This window comes from Melanotaenia boesemani, chromosome 13 (assembly GCF_017639745.1).
Source record: "Melanotaenia boesemani isolate fMelBoe1 chromosome 13, fMelBoe1.pri, whole genome shotgun sequence".
Classification (NCBI taxonomy): Eukaryota; Metazoa; Chordata; class Actinopteri; order Atheriniformes; family Melanotaeniidae; genus Melanotaenia; species Melanotaenia boesemani.
The window spans coordinates 23921304-23938722 of record NC_055694.1 but is presented as its reverse complement, the minus strand read 5'-3'; the positions used below and the strand labels follow the sequence as shown (position 1 = coordinate 23938722).

The 17419-nt window shown below is 38.7% G+C and overlaps 1 protein-coding gene across 3 annotated transcripts in view; it reads left to right on the top strand.

The window, feature by feature from the left end:
- The window catches only part of mib2 (MIB E3 ubiquitin protein ligase 2), a 42956-nt gene that overhangs the window by 7787 nt on the left and 17750 nt on the right, over positions 1 to 17419 (top strand). For all 3 annotated transcript variants that reach the window (XM_042003040.1, XM_042003039.1, XM_042003038.1), the window contains exons 2-4: positions 7260 to 7658; positions 9253 to 9424; positions 16443 to 16549. In XM_042003040.1, the coding sequence (XP_041858974.1) occupies positions 7436 to 7658; positions 9253 to 9424; positions 16443 to 16549 (502 nt within the window). In that variant the 5' untranslated portion in view covers positions 7260 to 7435. The remainder of the gene's footprint in view (positions 1 to 7259; positions 7659 to 9252; positions 9425 to 16442; positions 16550 to 17419) is intronic.

Below are 17419 nucleotides of genomic sequence, written 5' to 3'. Positions count from 1 at the left end.
CCTCTAACTATTTTGCACTTGTTTGCTTTCTTGGAGATTTTGGCCTTGTTGAGCTGGTTGGATCAAAACCCGGTAGCAGTGTTTTATTTGGAAGTTTTTAGTCTACAGGTTGACCCGACATTTTGCACCGAGTCACATTTTTCAGGGAAGTACTGACCAGCTTTACATTGCAAAAACATATTTCTCTATGGCACAAATAGTCCAATGGTACAATCCCACAGTTAGAAATAAACACACTATACCGATGCTTTTAATATACATGTGTGTGTTTTAAAGGTTTGCAATTTAAAACAAGCTTAAAAATTTAATCTTGGATTTAAAAAAAAAACAAACAAAACTGCTATTTCCTGTGGCCATTTATTGAAAGAAGCTGAAGTTGCCCTCACAGACCGGCCCTCAGCAGTGTGTATGGCGGAAGCCAACCCATCTGTTATTGTAGGCAGAGAGCTGTAATCCCACCTGTTTTAGCCTTTGGTTGCAGATTGGCAGTGACATTTCAGCAACACAGGTGGCCTGGTCATCTCACGCACAGACATGCACACACAGAGAAAAATGTCAAAGGAATGTACACTGAAGAGCCAACCTCTGGAACAACAGAGGTCAGGCTGCAGCTGCTCTTGTTCAGTCTAAATAGCTATTACCTTGCAGTGTTATGAGAGAATGTCACCTATAATTAGTAATTTGTCTTTATACCCAGATTTTTTCTGACTGCGTGTTTTAAGGATTAAAGATATGCACCACTATATGGTTGCCTATTATTTTATCCAGGAGTTTTTGAAAAGCAAACAAAGCTTAATTGAAGTTGTGTTTCCTTGCTAACATGATCATTAGCTACAATACAAAAACCTGGGGAGACAGAGCTTTCTCCATTACAACCCCTCCACTTTTACTGCACTGCAACTATCTACATTCAAATCACTTTTCAATGGACTTTCAATGGAACATGGATTAAATATCATTGTGTGTGTGTGTGTGTGTGTGTGTGTGTAATACATACATACGTACTTTTGCCACAGTTCCCGATTGTGGAAGATTTGTAGAGGCAAAAACATAGGAACAGGCCTAGATGTGTAGGTAGAGCCATCCACAAATTCTCCCATGTTGTGTCTACTTGCCAGTACTGGTTTATTTAATACTGATAAGATATCAGTGTTCACATTGCTGGAAAACACACTGAGTGGGCTATAGAGTGGGTGGAGTTAGAGGGGTGGTCATATGTGGGTTTGAAGAGCTCATGGCATGTTTTTACATGTGTTCTGGCTTATCTGCAGTGTTGGAAAAAGATATTATCACCGCAAACATTGCCCAAGCCTCAAAAAAGAGAAACACGCTTGTAATAGTAGTTTTATGCAGAAGGATCTTATTTTTCCAGTAGTCCGAATCTTGCTAACCAGACCATTTTTTCAGCAACCTGACCTCTATCACGTTATAGTTCCTGGAAGTTATCTACCACAACCATTTAAAAGTGGAATTTTTTGCACTGCAAGGTAGAACTCGTGATTATTTCATGAAGGGGCTGTATGGCTACCTAGCATGTGGTGTGAGAAATGGTTGGCATTACAAATTAGCACAAGCTATGAAAAGAAATTAACTGGGGGGTAGTAGTTGCTTTCAGCTGCTCCCCAGGCTGAATGACTATGGGTTAGCTGTTAGTTGTCAGGACTGGGTCCTGCCTATTGAGAAGGAGCCAGCTGCCATTAAACTGGACAGGGGTAAATGAACGAGCTGCCAGTAGTAGCTGGCAGTTTATGGAGAGCAGTTTTTATACATAATTAAACAAATAAATACTAAAATTAAAAAGAATATCCCATGAAATAAATACAAAATAAATTAATAAATGTACATTTTCAATGATTATTTATTTATTGACACATATTAATTAATTTATTTAATATATTTATTAATTTATTTGTTCATTTTTTAATTTATCTATTTGTAAATGCTTTTATTTATTTATATATGCTTTTTAAAAAATTTTTTTATCGCTTTTATTTGATAATGGTTTTTTATTTTATGTGGAACTTTTATTTGGCAGTCCAATTTTTTCACTCTTTTTATTTTGGGTTTTTTATGTTCAAATATGGGGTTGTGGTTATTTGTCTGTGTTTGTCCGCAGTGCTCCACTTCGAGAAGTGAACTGTGGATTCTATTAGTCAATAGTTTGGCTCACATAAAGCGTGCCCGATCAGTCTGCCTTTCCCTTCTTTCTGGTCAGTCACACCCCCCGGTGCCTAGCCCTGCTGATCTTAGAGCATCATCCGCTCAGGAATTTAAGTAATTAGTTATTAGTCCGTGACCCTGAAGTGGATAAAAGAAGTGTAAATGATGAATGGGCAGGCAGTTAATATTGTAGATTGGTATGTCAATGTAGACTGGGCAACACTGGTAGGATGTGGAAAAATCTCCAGAGCAAAGATGGAAGATGCCGCTGGAAAAGCACACTACAGTCGGTCAGTTGGCCCTGGCATGACCAAGGGTAGTTGATAATTATTAGTAGCTTAAAATAATTGCCAGGTTATTGATAACATATTGTACTGCATATTTGTCACAAAGAAGGACAACTTGTCATGACAGAAATCAGCAGGAATAGAAAGTACTCTTTTATCCAAGATCAGCAACTGGGGGGTGTGGAAGGCTACAGATAACCATGCCCCTTTATTTAAATATAAGAACCCGAAATAAAACGAGCAAATTAAAAATGGTACTGCAAAATAAAAGTTCCACGTTAAATAAAATACCATTATATACCACTTTGCTTTACTATGCTTTAAAGTAGGCTACTTCAGAATTATAAATTAAAATAATTACATATTGATTCAAATGTAGACACTTGTGGGTAAATTACAGCTTGTTTATGATTGTCTCAGCTATCACTTGTATACCCATATTTATTCATATAAAAATGCTGGGCTCTTCTTGTAAGCTGCCACTGCTCGTTTGTGTGCATGATGTAATGTTAGGTGACAAATATATTGTTTTAGTGCATAAAAGTAACTAAAATGTCATTTGTAGACAATAATGTAGCTCATGCCTCCGTTGATCCCTAGCCTTACATATGTTTCCAAGCCTAATCAGGTGACATTAATAGCAAAATAAACTTTTATCTTGAAAAGCATGCAATTGTAATCTCAGTTGCTTTCAGACATATACTTGCCGTGTTTTTATAATGTTATAGGCTAAACTACTATACTATCAGGTGAAAAAAAAGGATTTTGCTGCCCCCCCGGATTGCTAACCTGTCCTGTTGGCCACTATGGTGTGTGCAATCTTTGTCTGTGCCTTTGTAAATATCTTGTAAATTTTTTTACTTAGTCTGGTGTTTAGATCCTATGTTTTAGATTGAATTTGTATTGTGTTTTTTTTATAGCCTCTTTTACCCTCTCCTTCAAAAGACCTTGCTTTTTGGCAGGCTGCAGTTGTAAATAAGAATTTGTTCTTAATCTGTCTTGCTTGGTATAATAAAGGTAAAAAACAACAACAAAAAAAAAAAACAAAACAAAACACAACAATAACAGAAACTTACAGATATCTTAAATTAGATTATTTGCTACATTTGGTCCACAAAACAGTTGTCACTTTCCATTAGATGAACCTAAAGATGATTAACTGGGAAATGTGTTATCATCACCCTCTTCTACAGTCATTTGTCAGACGCTTTTCTGCAAAGCGACTTACATCTGAGAGTGAGAACAACACAAGCAAGAATTCAAACAGGAGGGGACATCATAATTAAGTGGTAGTCAGACTGCTGTTGGTCCAGTTGGACCCAGGTGCTATTGTGTAGTGCTAGAGGCAGTGCTTTTTTCCCCTGTATAATAGTCCTTTGTTTAATAATGAGATCACAATTTCATCACATTTGTCATCTTGGGCATAAGTGCACGCAACTTATTCAGAGCTGAGTTGTGCCAAAGAGTGGGACAAATCTTTTTAACTCATTCCGATGAGTTGAAAAGTTAAGAGCGGAAATACTCCTTAAACAGCTGAGTCTTTAGCTTGCTCTTAAAAGTGGATAAGGACTCTGTGGATTGAGAAGAGTTCAGTAGATCATTGCACCACTGGAGAACAACAGAGGAGAAGAGTCTAGCTACTGATTTGGCACCACGTTGCGGTGGGAGGACTAGGCGTCTTTCACTGGCTGAGCGTAACTGTTGAGAGGGTGTGTAGCTCTAGATTAAGGAGTGAAGGTAGACAGGAGCCGTTTGGGTTATTGTTTGTAAGCCAGAAGCAGAGCTTTGAATTTGATGCGTGCTGCAACTGGAAGCCAATGGAGAACGATTAGCAGCGGAGTGACATGAGCTCTTTTGGGCTGGTTGAAGACCAGATGTGCTGCTGCATTCTGGATCAGCTGCAGAGGTTTAACTAAGCATGCAGGCAGGCCTGCCAGTAAGGAGTTGTAGTAGTCAATGCGTGAAATGACCAGAGCCTGAACCAAGAGCTGTGCCGTGCGTTCAGTCAGGCAGGGTCTGACCCTTCTGATGGTGTAGAGAGTGAATCGGCAAGGCCGGGAAACTGAGGCAACATGGTCCTTAAGGGTCAGCTGGTTGTCTATCATGACACCAAGATTCCTGGTAGAAGACGTAGGCACAAGCGTGATAGTCAAGCTGCATGCTTATCTGTGGCGGTAAGGAAGGATTGGCTGGAAAGACAATAAGCTTGATCTTAGAGGACACATTTAGCTGAAGGTGGCGTTCCTTCATCCATGCGGAGATATCAGCAAAGCATGCTGATATTTGCATTGAGACGGTTGGGTTGTCAGGTGGAAAGGAAAAGCTGCATGTCATCTGCATAGCAGTTGTAGGAGAAGCCATGAGAGCTAATGACTGCAGCGAGTGAGGAGGTGTATTGTGAAAAGAGAAGAGGTGCCAAGCACAGAGCACTGAGGCACCCCTGTTGTCAGCCCATGTGATCTGAACACTCCCCCATGCGAAAATACTCTGAAGGATCTCCCTGTTAGGTAGGACATAAACCACGAGAGGACAGATCCTGAGATGCCAAGCTCTGAGAATGTGGAGAGGAGGATCTTATTGTTGACTGTGTCAAAGGCAGCGGACAGGTCCAGCAGTATAAGGATTGACTAGCGGATCTGGCAAGTCGTAGGGAATCAGTAACTGACAGGAGAGCAGTTTCAGTAGTTTGGCCTTATCTATAACCAGACTGATATAGATCGAACAGGTTGTTGCCTTGGAGAAACTGTGAGACCTGACTGAAGACAGCATGCTCTAATAGTTTAGACATGAACAGAAGCAGTAAGACTGGCCGGTAGTTTTCACCCTGGGCTGGGTTGAGTGTGGGTTTCATCTTCTTAAGGTCTGATGGCACTTCGTTTCAGCATAAATGTTTTGTGTCTGTGTGTCTGTACTTCTAATATTTTTTGGTTACCTTATAAGCAGTCATCCAGGAAGAGCTGCTGTTAATGTTCTTTCGCTGTTTTATGCCTTTTGATTACATTGGCAAACACATAAAAAATTATTTGATTTAAGGTTCTAAATCTATCAACACCTGGTCATTCAATTTATTTTGTCTGTTGGTGTGAGCTTGCTTATTGATCCCAAATTCTAAGCTGCATACCTTCCACTGTCATTGTGTTAGTCTTGTCAAAATTGCATTTGGTGAAAATGTGACTAATGAAGATTTAATTTATGACATGAAGCAGGCCTGTTTTGTTCCTCCTGTGCATAGTTAAGATTTATAAAGAATGCATTTTTAACATATCTCAGAGGAAGGTTCTTCAAAACATGTTGGTCCTCTTCAGGAGCCACATGGTAGTGTGATGGTTGCCTGATATACCGTTCTCACTTCTAACACACTTTGGATGTTCATTAATTGCTGAGCTGGCTTCTTAATATTGCTGGACAACAGAAGTCAGCATATTTATAAAATGTTTTTTTTTCATATTCACAATACCCTATTTAAGAAGTTTATTTTCTTTCTTTCCACTGCAGCACATGAAGCCTCATGGGTTGTTGTGAGTAGGTACCAGACTTTACTATTAGGATGTGTTCTCCAATCTTTTTTTCCAAGGCATTGTTTGTTTTCCCTAATGCCATATGTTTAATAACAGCAAACATTATTATTTTTTTATTAATTTATTTTTTATTGTATGTTTTTATGAAGACGCTTAAAGGCAGACAGATGGTTATCTACAGGCCCTGGTATGACAGCCCTAGTATTGTTACGGGCAGTCTTCTTGCAGAAATGTTACACTGTGCTTCACATTTACATACATACTGTTTTCCACACAGATACAGCACACTCACAGGCCATGATGTTATAAACTCAAATTACTGTAGAGTATGACGGAAATATTTTGGATGTGTCACATGTGATAAATGATTATAATTAGATGTTCATGCTTTTCAGCAAAATTAATTCCATATTGCTGACTCAACTTCAACATACTGGTAATGCAGCTTCCTTTCAGTATTAGTTCCTGTTTCTAACACTCAGCAGCATTCATTTAAACCACTGGTGCAATCAGTCACGGGTGTGAAACATTTGTTGTTTTTCTGTCCTTTTGATAAGATTAATTGTTTTAAGTTTTTTTGTCGGTGCTTTTCATTAAAAATTTTGGGATGTAACCAAGAGAATTTTGGAATGTTTTGTGCTCATTGCGGAGAGTAATTGTCGTTTTTACAGTTACATTTTCTTGAGAGAAAAAAAATCTAACTTTTTAGTTAAAAATTCCATATAGAGGATCATAAGGCGGAGGTTATCCTCTTAATATTTGATTTAAGAGGACACATAACATCTCCTAAAGGTTTAATTTGATGAAATAAATGTATGATGCCAGAGGATCCTGTTAAGGATGTAAATACAAGTGTGTGTGTGTGTGTGTGTCAGGTCAGGGCTTGATTAGCGCAGCAGGGCGTAGCGGTCGTGTCCAGCTGCTCTCTCCAGAAGTGTGCCATGACACACAGCAAGGCCTCCAGTGAATGATCCACCAGCCAAGAGAAAAATTCTGCTCTGAAACGAATGAAACATATGGCTTGTTACTCAATGATTCCCTTAGTAACCACTATCAGATGTGCGCAGGTTGTGTGAAACAATACAGGTTTTGCTATTTACTTGTGTGAAGATAGTAGAATGGATTAGAAGAAAATAAAAACTTTTTTGTGATTAAAATTTAAGTGAAGAACCTACTTCTAGGTACATTTGAATTATTTCTTTTTACTTTGTTGACTTTATTTCTTCTTGCCGTGTTCTGCTGTCACTGCAGAGTTTTTTCTCGAGGTCTCATTGAATTTTTCTTTTACTTCCAGTCACCCCTGATCTGTTCCCAGAAACAACCCTGGTGCCATCCCTGCCTGCAGTACCATCCGCGCGATCCAGCTCTGCAACCAAGAAGCTCCGGAGGCGCAGCAGCGGCGGAAGAGACACTGCTGCCAGGCCCCGGCTTTTGCCCTCAGCCTGTAGGCCAGGCCCCAACAGAGGCAGCATGGAGGTGGGCATGCGTGTGGTGCGAGGCCTGGACTGGAAGTGGGGAAACCAAGATGATGGTGAGGGGCATGTGGGCACTGTGGTGGAGATCGGGCGCCAGGGCAGCACTACCACCCCAGATAAGACTGTGGTAGTACAGTGGGACAGTGGTACACGAACCAATTACCGTACTGGCTACCAGGGTGCTTATGACCTGCTGCTTTATGACAATGCTCAAATTGGTAAGTACTGAAAACCAGTCATATTAAAACTTGTAGTTTTTAACTATATTGTTAACGAATTGAGCCATATTCAATAACTTTTTTAAAATAGTAAAACAGACAAAGCTTTTGCATGTCTCTGATGGAGCGGCTCCCTCACACAGCCTTACTGCAATCACAGTGCACCTATGTACACACACCTGTCACATGCTAATTTCTCTCCACTCTGTTATTGCTATATCACCACACCACTATTACTGTCATGCATCTCATCCACAGTAGTGCAACCAGTGGTGTTCACTTGGTAGCTTTTCATTCATCCATGCTTTCATTCATCCAGTTGACACTTGCCACTGCTGTTGCATTGTGAGGTGTGACGACCACATCCTGCATTGTTCTGCAAAAGTAGGCATGGTGCTTTGGTCAAATAGGAATGAAGTCTGTGCACAATGTTGTGACTTTTTCTTGAAATGGGTTTTTGTATATAATATAATCTTGTGGTTAAAGAAACAAACATTTTCAAAATATGTGTTAATTTTCCTTTCTATTAGCTTGCTGAAGTTTTATTTTATTTTATTTTATTTTATTTTATTTTATTAACCCTGCCCTATCCAGTGTCATGAAATACAGAATGGTAGTCTCTGTGCCAAATTGTGCCTGAAAGATTTACTCTGCCAAGGGAGGCATCTTGTATATATGCCTGCCCTTGATATTTTAAATCCTTTTTATTATTACTTTATTTTATATGTGTTTTTAATCATTTTGCTTTACCATAAACTAATATATTAATGACCCAGGCTGCACTAGCAGACCACTGGTTGTAACTGAAGTCCAGCATTAGTTTTTGGTTATTTATTTAGTCTTTTTGTCTTTTGGATGAACCAATTGTGCCTAGTCGGTGGGGCCAAGTGAATAAAAGGAGCTCAGGTGGGTCAGTTTGTTTTGTAGTTTCTTTTTTTGTCTTTTTTGAGGAGTTTTAGGAAGAAACCTGTGACAATGGAAATGTCTTAGACACACTAAAAACTATTTAGGTACATAGAGGGGAAAAAATTATTATTTTTTTAAAACATCCAAATAAACATTACCAAAAAAAAAAAAAATCCTACTCACAGATCCATTAACTGTGATGGTAACATTTTTTTTCTTAATCACACACGTCACAAAGGCTTTGCCAAGTCCATTTTTGTAGAGACAATACAGTTAAGATCATCTCTAGTTATCAACCATCCAGTTCCTTTTGCACTTGAATGACACACACATTAATGCAGTACTCATTAGCATTTTGCTCCATTTAAAGCAACATTTTTCTGCCTGAGAAGTTTGCCCTTCAATTAATGGAGCGAAAGAAGAGGAGAAGAGATGAGGAACCAAGGGGGTGGCTGTATTTTTGTCATGCTGTTTCTGCTTCAGTTCATTGCCATCTTGACATGAGCCGCTCTTATAAGTAACATCAGGAAGGATGTGACGTATGCCTTAAATGTTTCTGTGACTTTTATCAGGGAGGGAAATGAGAGTGTATTATGTAATGTACAGGTCATGACAAGTTATAAAGAAAAACAACAATTTCAAAGAAACAAAACAGAAATCTCCTTAACTTCTTCTTTCTCTCCTACAGGGGTGCGCCACTCTAATATCATCTGTGACAGCTGCAAGAAGCATGGCATCATGGGAATGCGATGGAAGTGCAAAGTGTGCTTCGACTATGACCTGTGTACCCAGTGTTACATGAACAACAAGCACGACCTCAGCCATGCTTTTGAACGTTATGAAACAGCACACTCCCAGCCGTGAGTACTGCGCTGCCAGCAGCCCTGCACAGTTTATTCTAATTTGAATTCTAATGAAGTTGTTGTGTGCTATAAAGAGTGCAGGAGGAAAATCCTCATTATTGTCATTTCCCACAATTAACTCATTAGTCAGGCAGATGTTACACATGCTGACCTCCATTTTCAGTGAGAGCTTTTGTAACATGACTTTTCTTTTTGTCCCCCTTTATCAAAGCCCCAGTGTGTAATAATTACTCCCTTCTAGTGGTGCACTAATGTAATGCAAGCAACCGAGTAGTGCTCTACTGGAACCTCACTGTTTAAGCGCGTTATTACAACTACGGAAGCCGCAGAGAGTCATAAATGGGAAAATGTCAACATCTCGCAGAAGTTTAAGTGTCCGGTCAGGTGATGAGGTACAGAACGATACATAATTCTGTTATGTTACTGCAGGGGCAGTGGACCTGTCGGCGCTGCAAGAGGAAGATCCCGTGCTGTAACATTACTCTGTATTTCAGCTGATTTATCAAGGGAGGTGGGTGATGTATTGAGTCGAAATAATTATCAGATATTTTTACATTAGAATGCTTGCGGTTCTATTGATAAATCACAATGAGAAACTGGTATTACTTTGGTCTATTCTGTCTGACAAGAAGAGGACAGCTACCCCCACCCCCATTGACAAATCAACTGAAATAAATTATGAAACATGAGGTAAAGCTCTCGGAAAATACGTCTGAAAGGACCGCAAGGTTGCCTACTGGTATGACTTTTCTACTGTAGGCTAACAAATTAGCCGTTTCTGCTGTTTTATATAGCAAGTAACAGTAAATGATTCGACTTAAACTGGAGGATAAAGTAGTTGCTGGACTACCCCGCCCCGTTTCTAACATAACCAAAATAAACTTCACTGTTAGACTGAATTAACTTACTTATCCAGCAGAAAGCTTGTAACCTTGGTGTCAGTTGTGAAGTCCCTCTCCTTCATCAATTACCCCCATATGGTAAATGCTCCACCGATGTACACGCTCGTTTGCTCCCGGTTATTATTTCTTTTTCTTTGCTTGGCTTATTTTTCCTCCATCTTGCGGGGCAAAGAGTATGGATGGTCCTCCATTTCAGTATAAACTGGCAAGCTGAATGATCCACGGTCGTCTTTGCTTGTTCACCCCTCCCCCAGAAACACGTAGGGATTCGCAGGTAAAACACGTAAGGCTACCAAATTTGTCCTCTTTCGGCTACCGTATTCAAATATGGCGATGCAACATGGCAGCTTCCAGTTGGGTGCGTCACCTCCTATGTATTTGTAAATAACTCATTCTTAGCTACGAGAACACTTTCATTTGGATGTGATTGTGATTGTGATTAGACTTTGGCAAAATACGTATTTATGTTACTTGATTTTTGCTAACAAAAAGCCAAATAAGTTACACACTGTAACTTTAATGTTAAAACCAAGAAAACATGCATCTTCTAAAGTAAAACATTTAGCACTTGTTTATTTTTCCTTTCTTGTGTGTGTTTTTTATTTTTTATTTTGCTAAATTGACACAGGTGATTTTAAATATAACAATGAGTAGAGACTAAAAAAAGGCTTATTATTTTGGTGATATAAAAGCAGAGCTGTTTATGTTAAACCTAAAGCTTAGCTCATGAGCAGGGTCACATAATCTGATCAGAATATATTGGTCACCCCTTTGATGAAGGAGGATACAAGATTGTACTAATGGAAGCAGCTCATATGAGAAACTGTGACAGTTAACTAATTACAAATTCAGCTGTAATTTAAGTCAGTAGCCAGTGTTCTCTCTTTTTACATTAGGACATACTTTACTTGTGTCAGTACGTTTAGTGCAGGTATGTTTTGCATCTTGTTTGGTGTGAAACTGGCAGCAGGTTTTTAGAGGATGCTGTTTGTAAAACCGTACAGCATTGGTGAAACAAATTGTGATAGATAAAAATCTTAAATGCTGTATCCATTTTATAAAACATGGATGATGTTAAAGCTAAGATACAGCAGATATACAGAATGAACATCTTTACACACACTACATGTGACTTATTACTACAACAGATAATTTATCCTAAGGAACAGATGTGTTTTGCAGTGGCCCTTATAATCAAATTGTTCTGTCCCCAAGTCATTTCAGGCAAACCACATGTGGCCTAGATATGCATAAATGTTTAGTGAGCCGATTCCAAGTGTCCTACGTATCCAGATTTACTGGAGTGAGTTCTCCCTTCAGAATCCACTTTTCTGCATCAGTTCACAGTAAAGCTCCAAACTGCTTTAGGCACTGTCTGAATGTCAGCTGGATGGCCTGTTCTCATTTTAATGAGGTGATATGTATGACCCAGATTTCCTCTAGAGTTCAGCCTGGTCCAGGTCCAACACAGTCCCATTTATTTTCCTGTCTGATGAGTGCAGCAAATAGGTATATGAGTCATTACTCTTTAAAAGTGATTGAATCATCAGGTCTAGGTTTTTAAAAAAAACCTCAATGTTGTAAACTAGGGTAACAAGAAATAAACCCATCCATCCATCTATCCATCCATCCGTCCATCCATCCAATAGTACATACATAACATCTGTATATGTTTACATATATATATTTAACACATAACATATAAAATACAAAGCAGCTTTACAGAACTGTATGTGTTTTGTTAAGCACAAGCAAACTTGAAATAAAACTGTTGAATACCATATTAAGTGAATTAAGTGTTGTTGCTGTGAAGATTGTGATTTTAAAGACTAATGTAGGATATCTGAGACTGAGTTATAAGTGGGTACATATGGCTTGTCAGAAACCCGGAGTCTCCATTAATTAATTTTTCCTTTATTTGAATGATATTTGACAAAAGCTCTTTCAAGCTATTTGTTTGCAGCATGTCTGAATGGATTGATGTCCCAGATAACACAAAGGGCTTCTATGAAGTAAGGCACATATGTCAAACTGGTCCAGCAAAGGGCCGTGTGGCTGCAGGTTTTTGTTCCAACCAAGCAGCAGCACACCAGATTTGACTGATTCAATCAACTGATCTCAGTCTTCAGACAGCTGATTGGTCAAACTGTGTGCTCTTGGCTGGCTGGAACAAAAACCTGCAGCCACACGGCCCTTTGCTGGACCAGTTTGACATGCCTGAAGTAAGGTAATACGATAAATGGCTTTTATGTAGTCTGAAACAGCAATAGTATATTCATGTCCATAGATGACATGATGAGAATGAAATCTCCAAACATCTGTCACGTGTAACAGTCGGAGGTGGAGGTGAGGACCCAAATGCAGGCAGTCAGGCAGGAGGCAGATTCGGTGCAAGTAAAAAGGTTTATTTCCCAAAACGAAGACAGGGAACGACACACGACAAGGATAAATCCAGTGAACAAAAACTACACATGACCAAATGAGGATCTGACAATGAATGACCGAAAACCAGGAGTACTTATACACAGAGGGAGTAACAAGACACAGGTGAAGTGGATTACTAATCAGGCCAGGTGATCTAATGAGGCAGAACAGAAATCACAGGAAAACAAGAGGGAAAACCAAACATGACAAAACTGAAAGCTAAAGCATGAACATAACTATAAACCAAGAACACCGAACTAAACATGACAAAAACCAAAATCCTAAACATGATCAAAACACCCACCAAAACCCAGAAACCGTGACAAACATCAGTAGTTGGCTTGGTAGGAAGTGCATAGACTGGTTGTTTATTGATCTTTTAGTGACGATACTGTGGTTCCTGACTGCAGTGGAGTTCAGTATGATCTTATATAATTTAGTTAATTGTGTCTGTTCCCAGTGACATTCCAGTTGTTCCTTTAAGTTCCTGAAACCATGTTCTATTTTTTTAACATACCCCCAGAGATTTTTAGGAAGTTTTTCTGTACAGGAATGTGAGAAACAGTGCACGTTTTTTCCTTCTACGATTTATGTATCAGTGTATAAATAATAACAAAAACAAATAGTTGGTGCATTGCTTAAAATTATATAAATATAATTATGTAAATATAATCTTATATGAATACCACCACATGACATCATAGTATTCATAAAATATCATCTATTTATAACATTTAGCCAGTATTTCCTTTAAATGATTTTATTAAATAAGTATTTTTTTTTGAGAAGAAATGGAGCTGTGATTGTTTTCCAGCACTGGCTGAGTGTGCAACTGGGACAACATCACATGAAAGTCACTTCATTTCTTATTAGATGGGTACAATAGAGCAGTCTACATTATATGAGGCCTAGCTCACAGTGCTTCTTTATTTCCACACCATATTGACCCAGATTTCCTTGACAGTATTTCAAAAGACTGATTTATTATCTGGCAGTCATGGGACCCGCTGATATTTGCCTGGATTGTCAAATTTAGCTCAGTCTCATAATGTGTGTGACTTAACAGAGTACCAGTGATGATTTATGTGAGGAAACTAAAGTTTGAGTGTTGCGCTCTTAAAAAAAAACTCCTTTTATGTGGGTCAAATATGTGTGATGTTCCAAAAGCAACTTAGCTGAGTGAGTCTGTTTAATTGTCAGGGACAAACAGGTGATAAAAACTTTATTAGTGCCCTGTGAGGACAGTGGGAAATTATAAACACTGTACACAGAATTCAGCATGCTGACACGCTAGTTGTACTGTCACAAACATGGTGTGACACCTGAGCCGGATATACTTTGTGTTCCATTGTAATTACGTCAGATTTATCTGGATTAGCATGCTACCGTTCTCAGATATGTGGATTAGCACTTTTAACTTCCTAGAAGACATTTAATTAGGTAACAGCTGTTGGATCATGCACAAATCAATGTGGAACACTACGTACTGTTTACAGATTCATTTTGTGTTTGTTAATATTTGCTGTATATAGCTTGTACTTTTTTTTTTTTTTTTGGCTAAAATTTATTCTAGGTAGTTTTCAGAGTTGTACCTATAGTTAAGATTCATGCATTTAATCGCATATTAAAACATCTGTGTGCCTGTGTGACAATGCTCAGCGCAGCATATGTGTGTGCCATATGTTTACAAGAAGGTGATTGGTATGCAGCTGGTTAATCGGCTCTTCCTCACACAAACAACATGCGCACAGTTCCAGGCAACCTACAGGGTCAAGTCAGTGCTTAATCCTTTCCTTGCAGTACAAGCTACTCTTCGCCCACCTGACTTCCTCTATTGTTTACTTGGTGATTTGTTTTGAACCTATCCCCATCAGTGCCTGCAGTATTATTCAAATTTGCACCTGAATTTGGGTGTAATGGGCAAGTTGGGATTGTTCTGCTCTTTTCTTGTCTGAGGTGTATCTATGTAGGCTTTCATATTCATTTCTTATCACCATCTCCATCATAGAATTAAATTAGATAGACTGAATGTCTTCTAGTCTCAATATGTGTTATTTTCAGTTTCAACCTTTACACAAACACATTATATATTATATTCTGTAAACACAAAGAAAGCTGACATTTTAAAGTGGCGTCTTCTGAGTTTGAGTTGAAAGTGATGACAACAACAAACCTGTTATAATCATTTAGATACAGCAGCCTTGCTGTCTTTCTGGCACATGTTACTTGTTTTGTGTATTTTTAATTAATGTATTGCGCTACATTTTATTTTTAAGAGGAATGCTAATCTTGGCTGATTGGTCATCCTGCCAGTATGTCAGAAGGTGTATCTCTTTTGACCCGATCCTGTCTGTTAAAAGGGCTAACATTTGGCCGAGCAGGATTAGAAATCTTGATCCCTCTGAAGGATCATGCAATGAAAAGCAAACGTCAAAGTCTGAGGTCACGTTTCTCTGTTATAAAACTGGGACATCTGTCACTTTTCATCCTCTCTAAGCTTGAAATAATTTTGACTTAAGTTTTAGGAGTCTTTCTTTTCTAAATAAGTAAACTTTTCTGTCATAAACTGTACTCTTGTTAGTGTTTTAGTCAGTCCAGTCTTGTAAACTAAATCTGATTTGTACCAACAGAAAGTTGACACAGCTTATTACATTTCCTTAACATAATTAATTCATACTACAAATCTGTTAGACTTAACACTGCCTTACCACAGTAGTTATGCAGTATATTAGATATATAATTTTTCAAAGGAATAACAGCAACATGAATGTTACAACACACATAATTATTTCTAACCATTTGCATGCTCTATGATTGATTAGCCCTAAGGTGGCTTGCTTTCTGATCACTGTTGTCTAGGATTAAGCTCAAAGCTCTGCTCAGCCACACACCATCCTCAGCACAGACCTGTTCCAGCTCAGTCCCACACTGAGATTTACTGTTAGTTGGCTTCACAAGCCAAAGGTGCTGCTGCTTTCTGCTGTAGCTTTGAGGAACCTGGCAAAACCTTTGCACCAGGGAGAAATATTGGAACAACCGAGTCTCTATGAGGAGCCATAAGAAAGAGAGCTCTTACAAGGCTGCTTTTCTTTTTATTACATTGGACTTTTCAATGATTTTTAAGTTTATCAAAGAGCTCTTTGGCTGAAATGGAAGCCGGGGCTTGATCTAGTCAAGTATGGGAATAGGCAGCTCTTTTGCACCTAGGTCTGATCAAATCTTCACAATAAGGTATGTCTGATGTTGATGTCGGTGGTGACAGTAGTTTGTTTTGTGTAAACAGTTCATTGTTGTTAGTCATATAGGGTATCTTTTCACACCACAACACAACATAACCACAACACTCTGGCATCATTCAGTATTTATCTTTTGATATGTTTGTAGATGTGTGCAAGGAATTAAGTCATTGTGTATTTGGGTAGTAAAATGCCAAATTGTTATACTAAGAGTAGCTAGAATTAGTACACAAATGTCACTGGGTCACTACCGTGTGTCATATTCTGCAAATAAATCCAATGAGATGCACATGTTAAGAATTATTGTGCAATGTATGTATGTGGACAGCCTGTTGTTGCCACAGACTCAGAGTAAACTGTAACAGGGTTATAGGGTTTGTATTCAGGACTACAGCAACATAACTGGTCCACGGAGCAGTTTGTTCAGCTGCGCCTTCATATTTTTTATCACAGAGTGAGTTTGACACCGAGGCAGAACCTCCCACGGATCATCCTCAAAGGAATATTTCAGGGGGTTAAAGTCGTTCGTGGACCAGACTGGGACTGGGGCAACCAAGACGGTGAGTGGTGAATGCATGTGATGGGGGAGTACTTCATATACAACTAACATAGCACTACCAGCTTACCAAGCCATCTTCTGTTTTTTTGAGCATGAAACTATGTCTTGCCATCTGAAACCCATAATAACATCCTGACCGCACAACTCATTAACCTGAATAATGTCTTGGTGTGTGTCTGTGTGCATTTATGTTTCCAGTGAGTCATCTGAGTCTGTCCCACAGATGTGCTTGCCTGTTTGTGTCAGTGTCTTTATTGAGCTGTTGTTTTATAACAAATATGTTTACTGCATTTCTTTTTCCATCCACTGAAAAAACCCGTTACTGAAACTCAGTGATGGTTCTTTTGAAAAAAAAAAAAAAAGATTATTTTTCACAGTGAATTGTGTGTTTATGGCTTCTGTGTATTTCTGCACTACTACATTATGTGACTAACTTTGATGCTTCATTGTTTTGAAAAATGTTTTTCTTTTATGTTTTTTTTTCACATGCTAACATCCCACTTTAGTTTATATTAAAATAGATTAAATCTGAATAGAAAACAATCAATGGGCTAAGTTAATGCCCATGAATGTTCTGTTTTATAGAAAGAGTTAAATGTTTTTGTTCTCTTGTCTGATTTCACTATTGTGAGAGTAGCAAGATTTCTTGTTGAGAATGAATGAGTCAAAATGTCCTTGTAGTGTCTTTGAAATCACTGCCCTGGGTGTTTGGTTAAGTCATTCATCAGGCTTAAATGGTGTGTTTGGTAAATGTATCTGGGACACTCTGAGCATGCTCAGAATCCCCCAGCCTGTCATGATGCTACACGAGTCACTGGTTTAGTTGGACTTCTTTTGTTGGTAGTGGAACAGCTTTAATTCATTAAGAAGG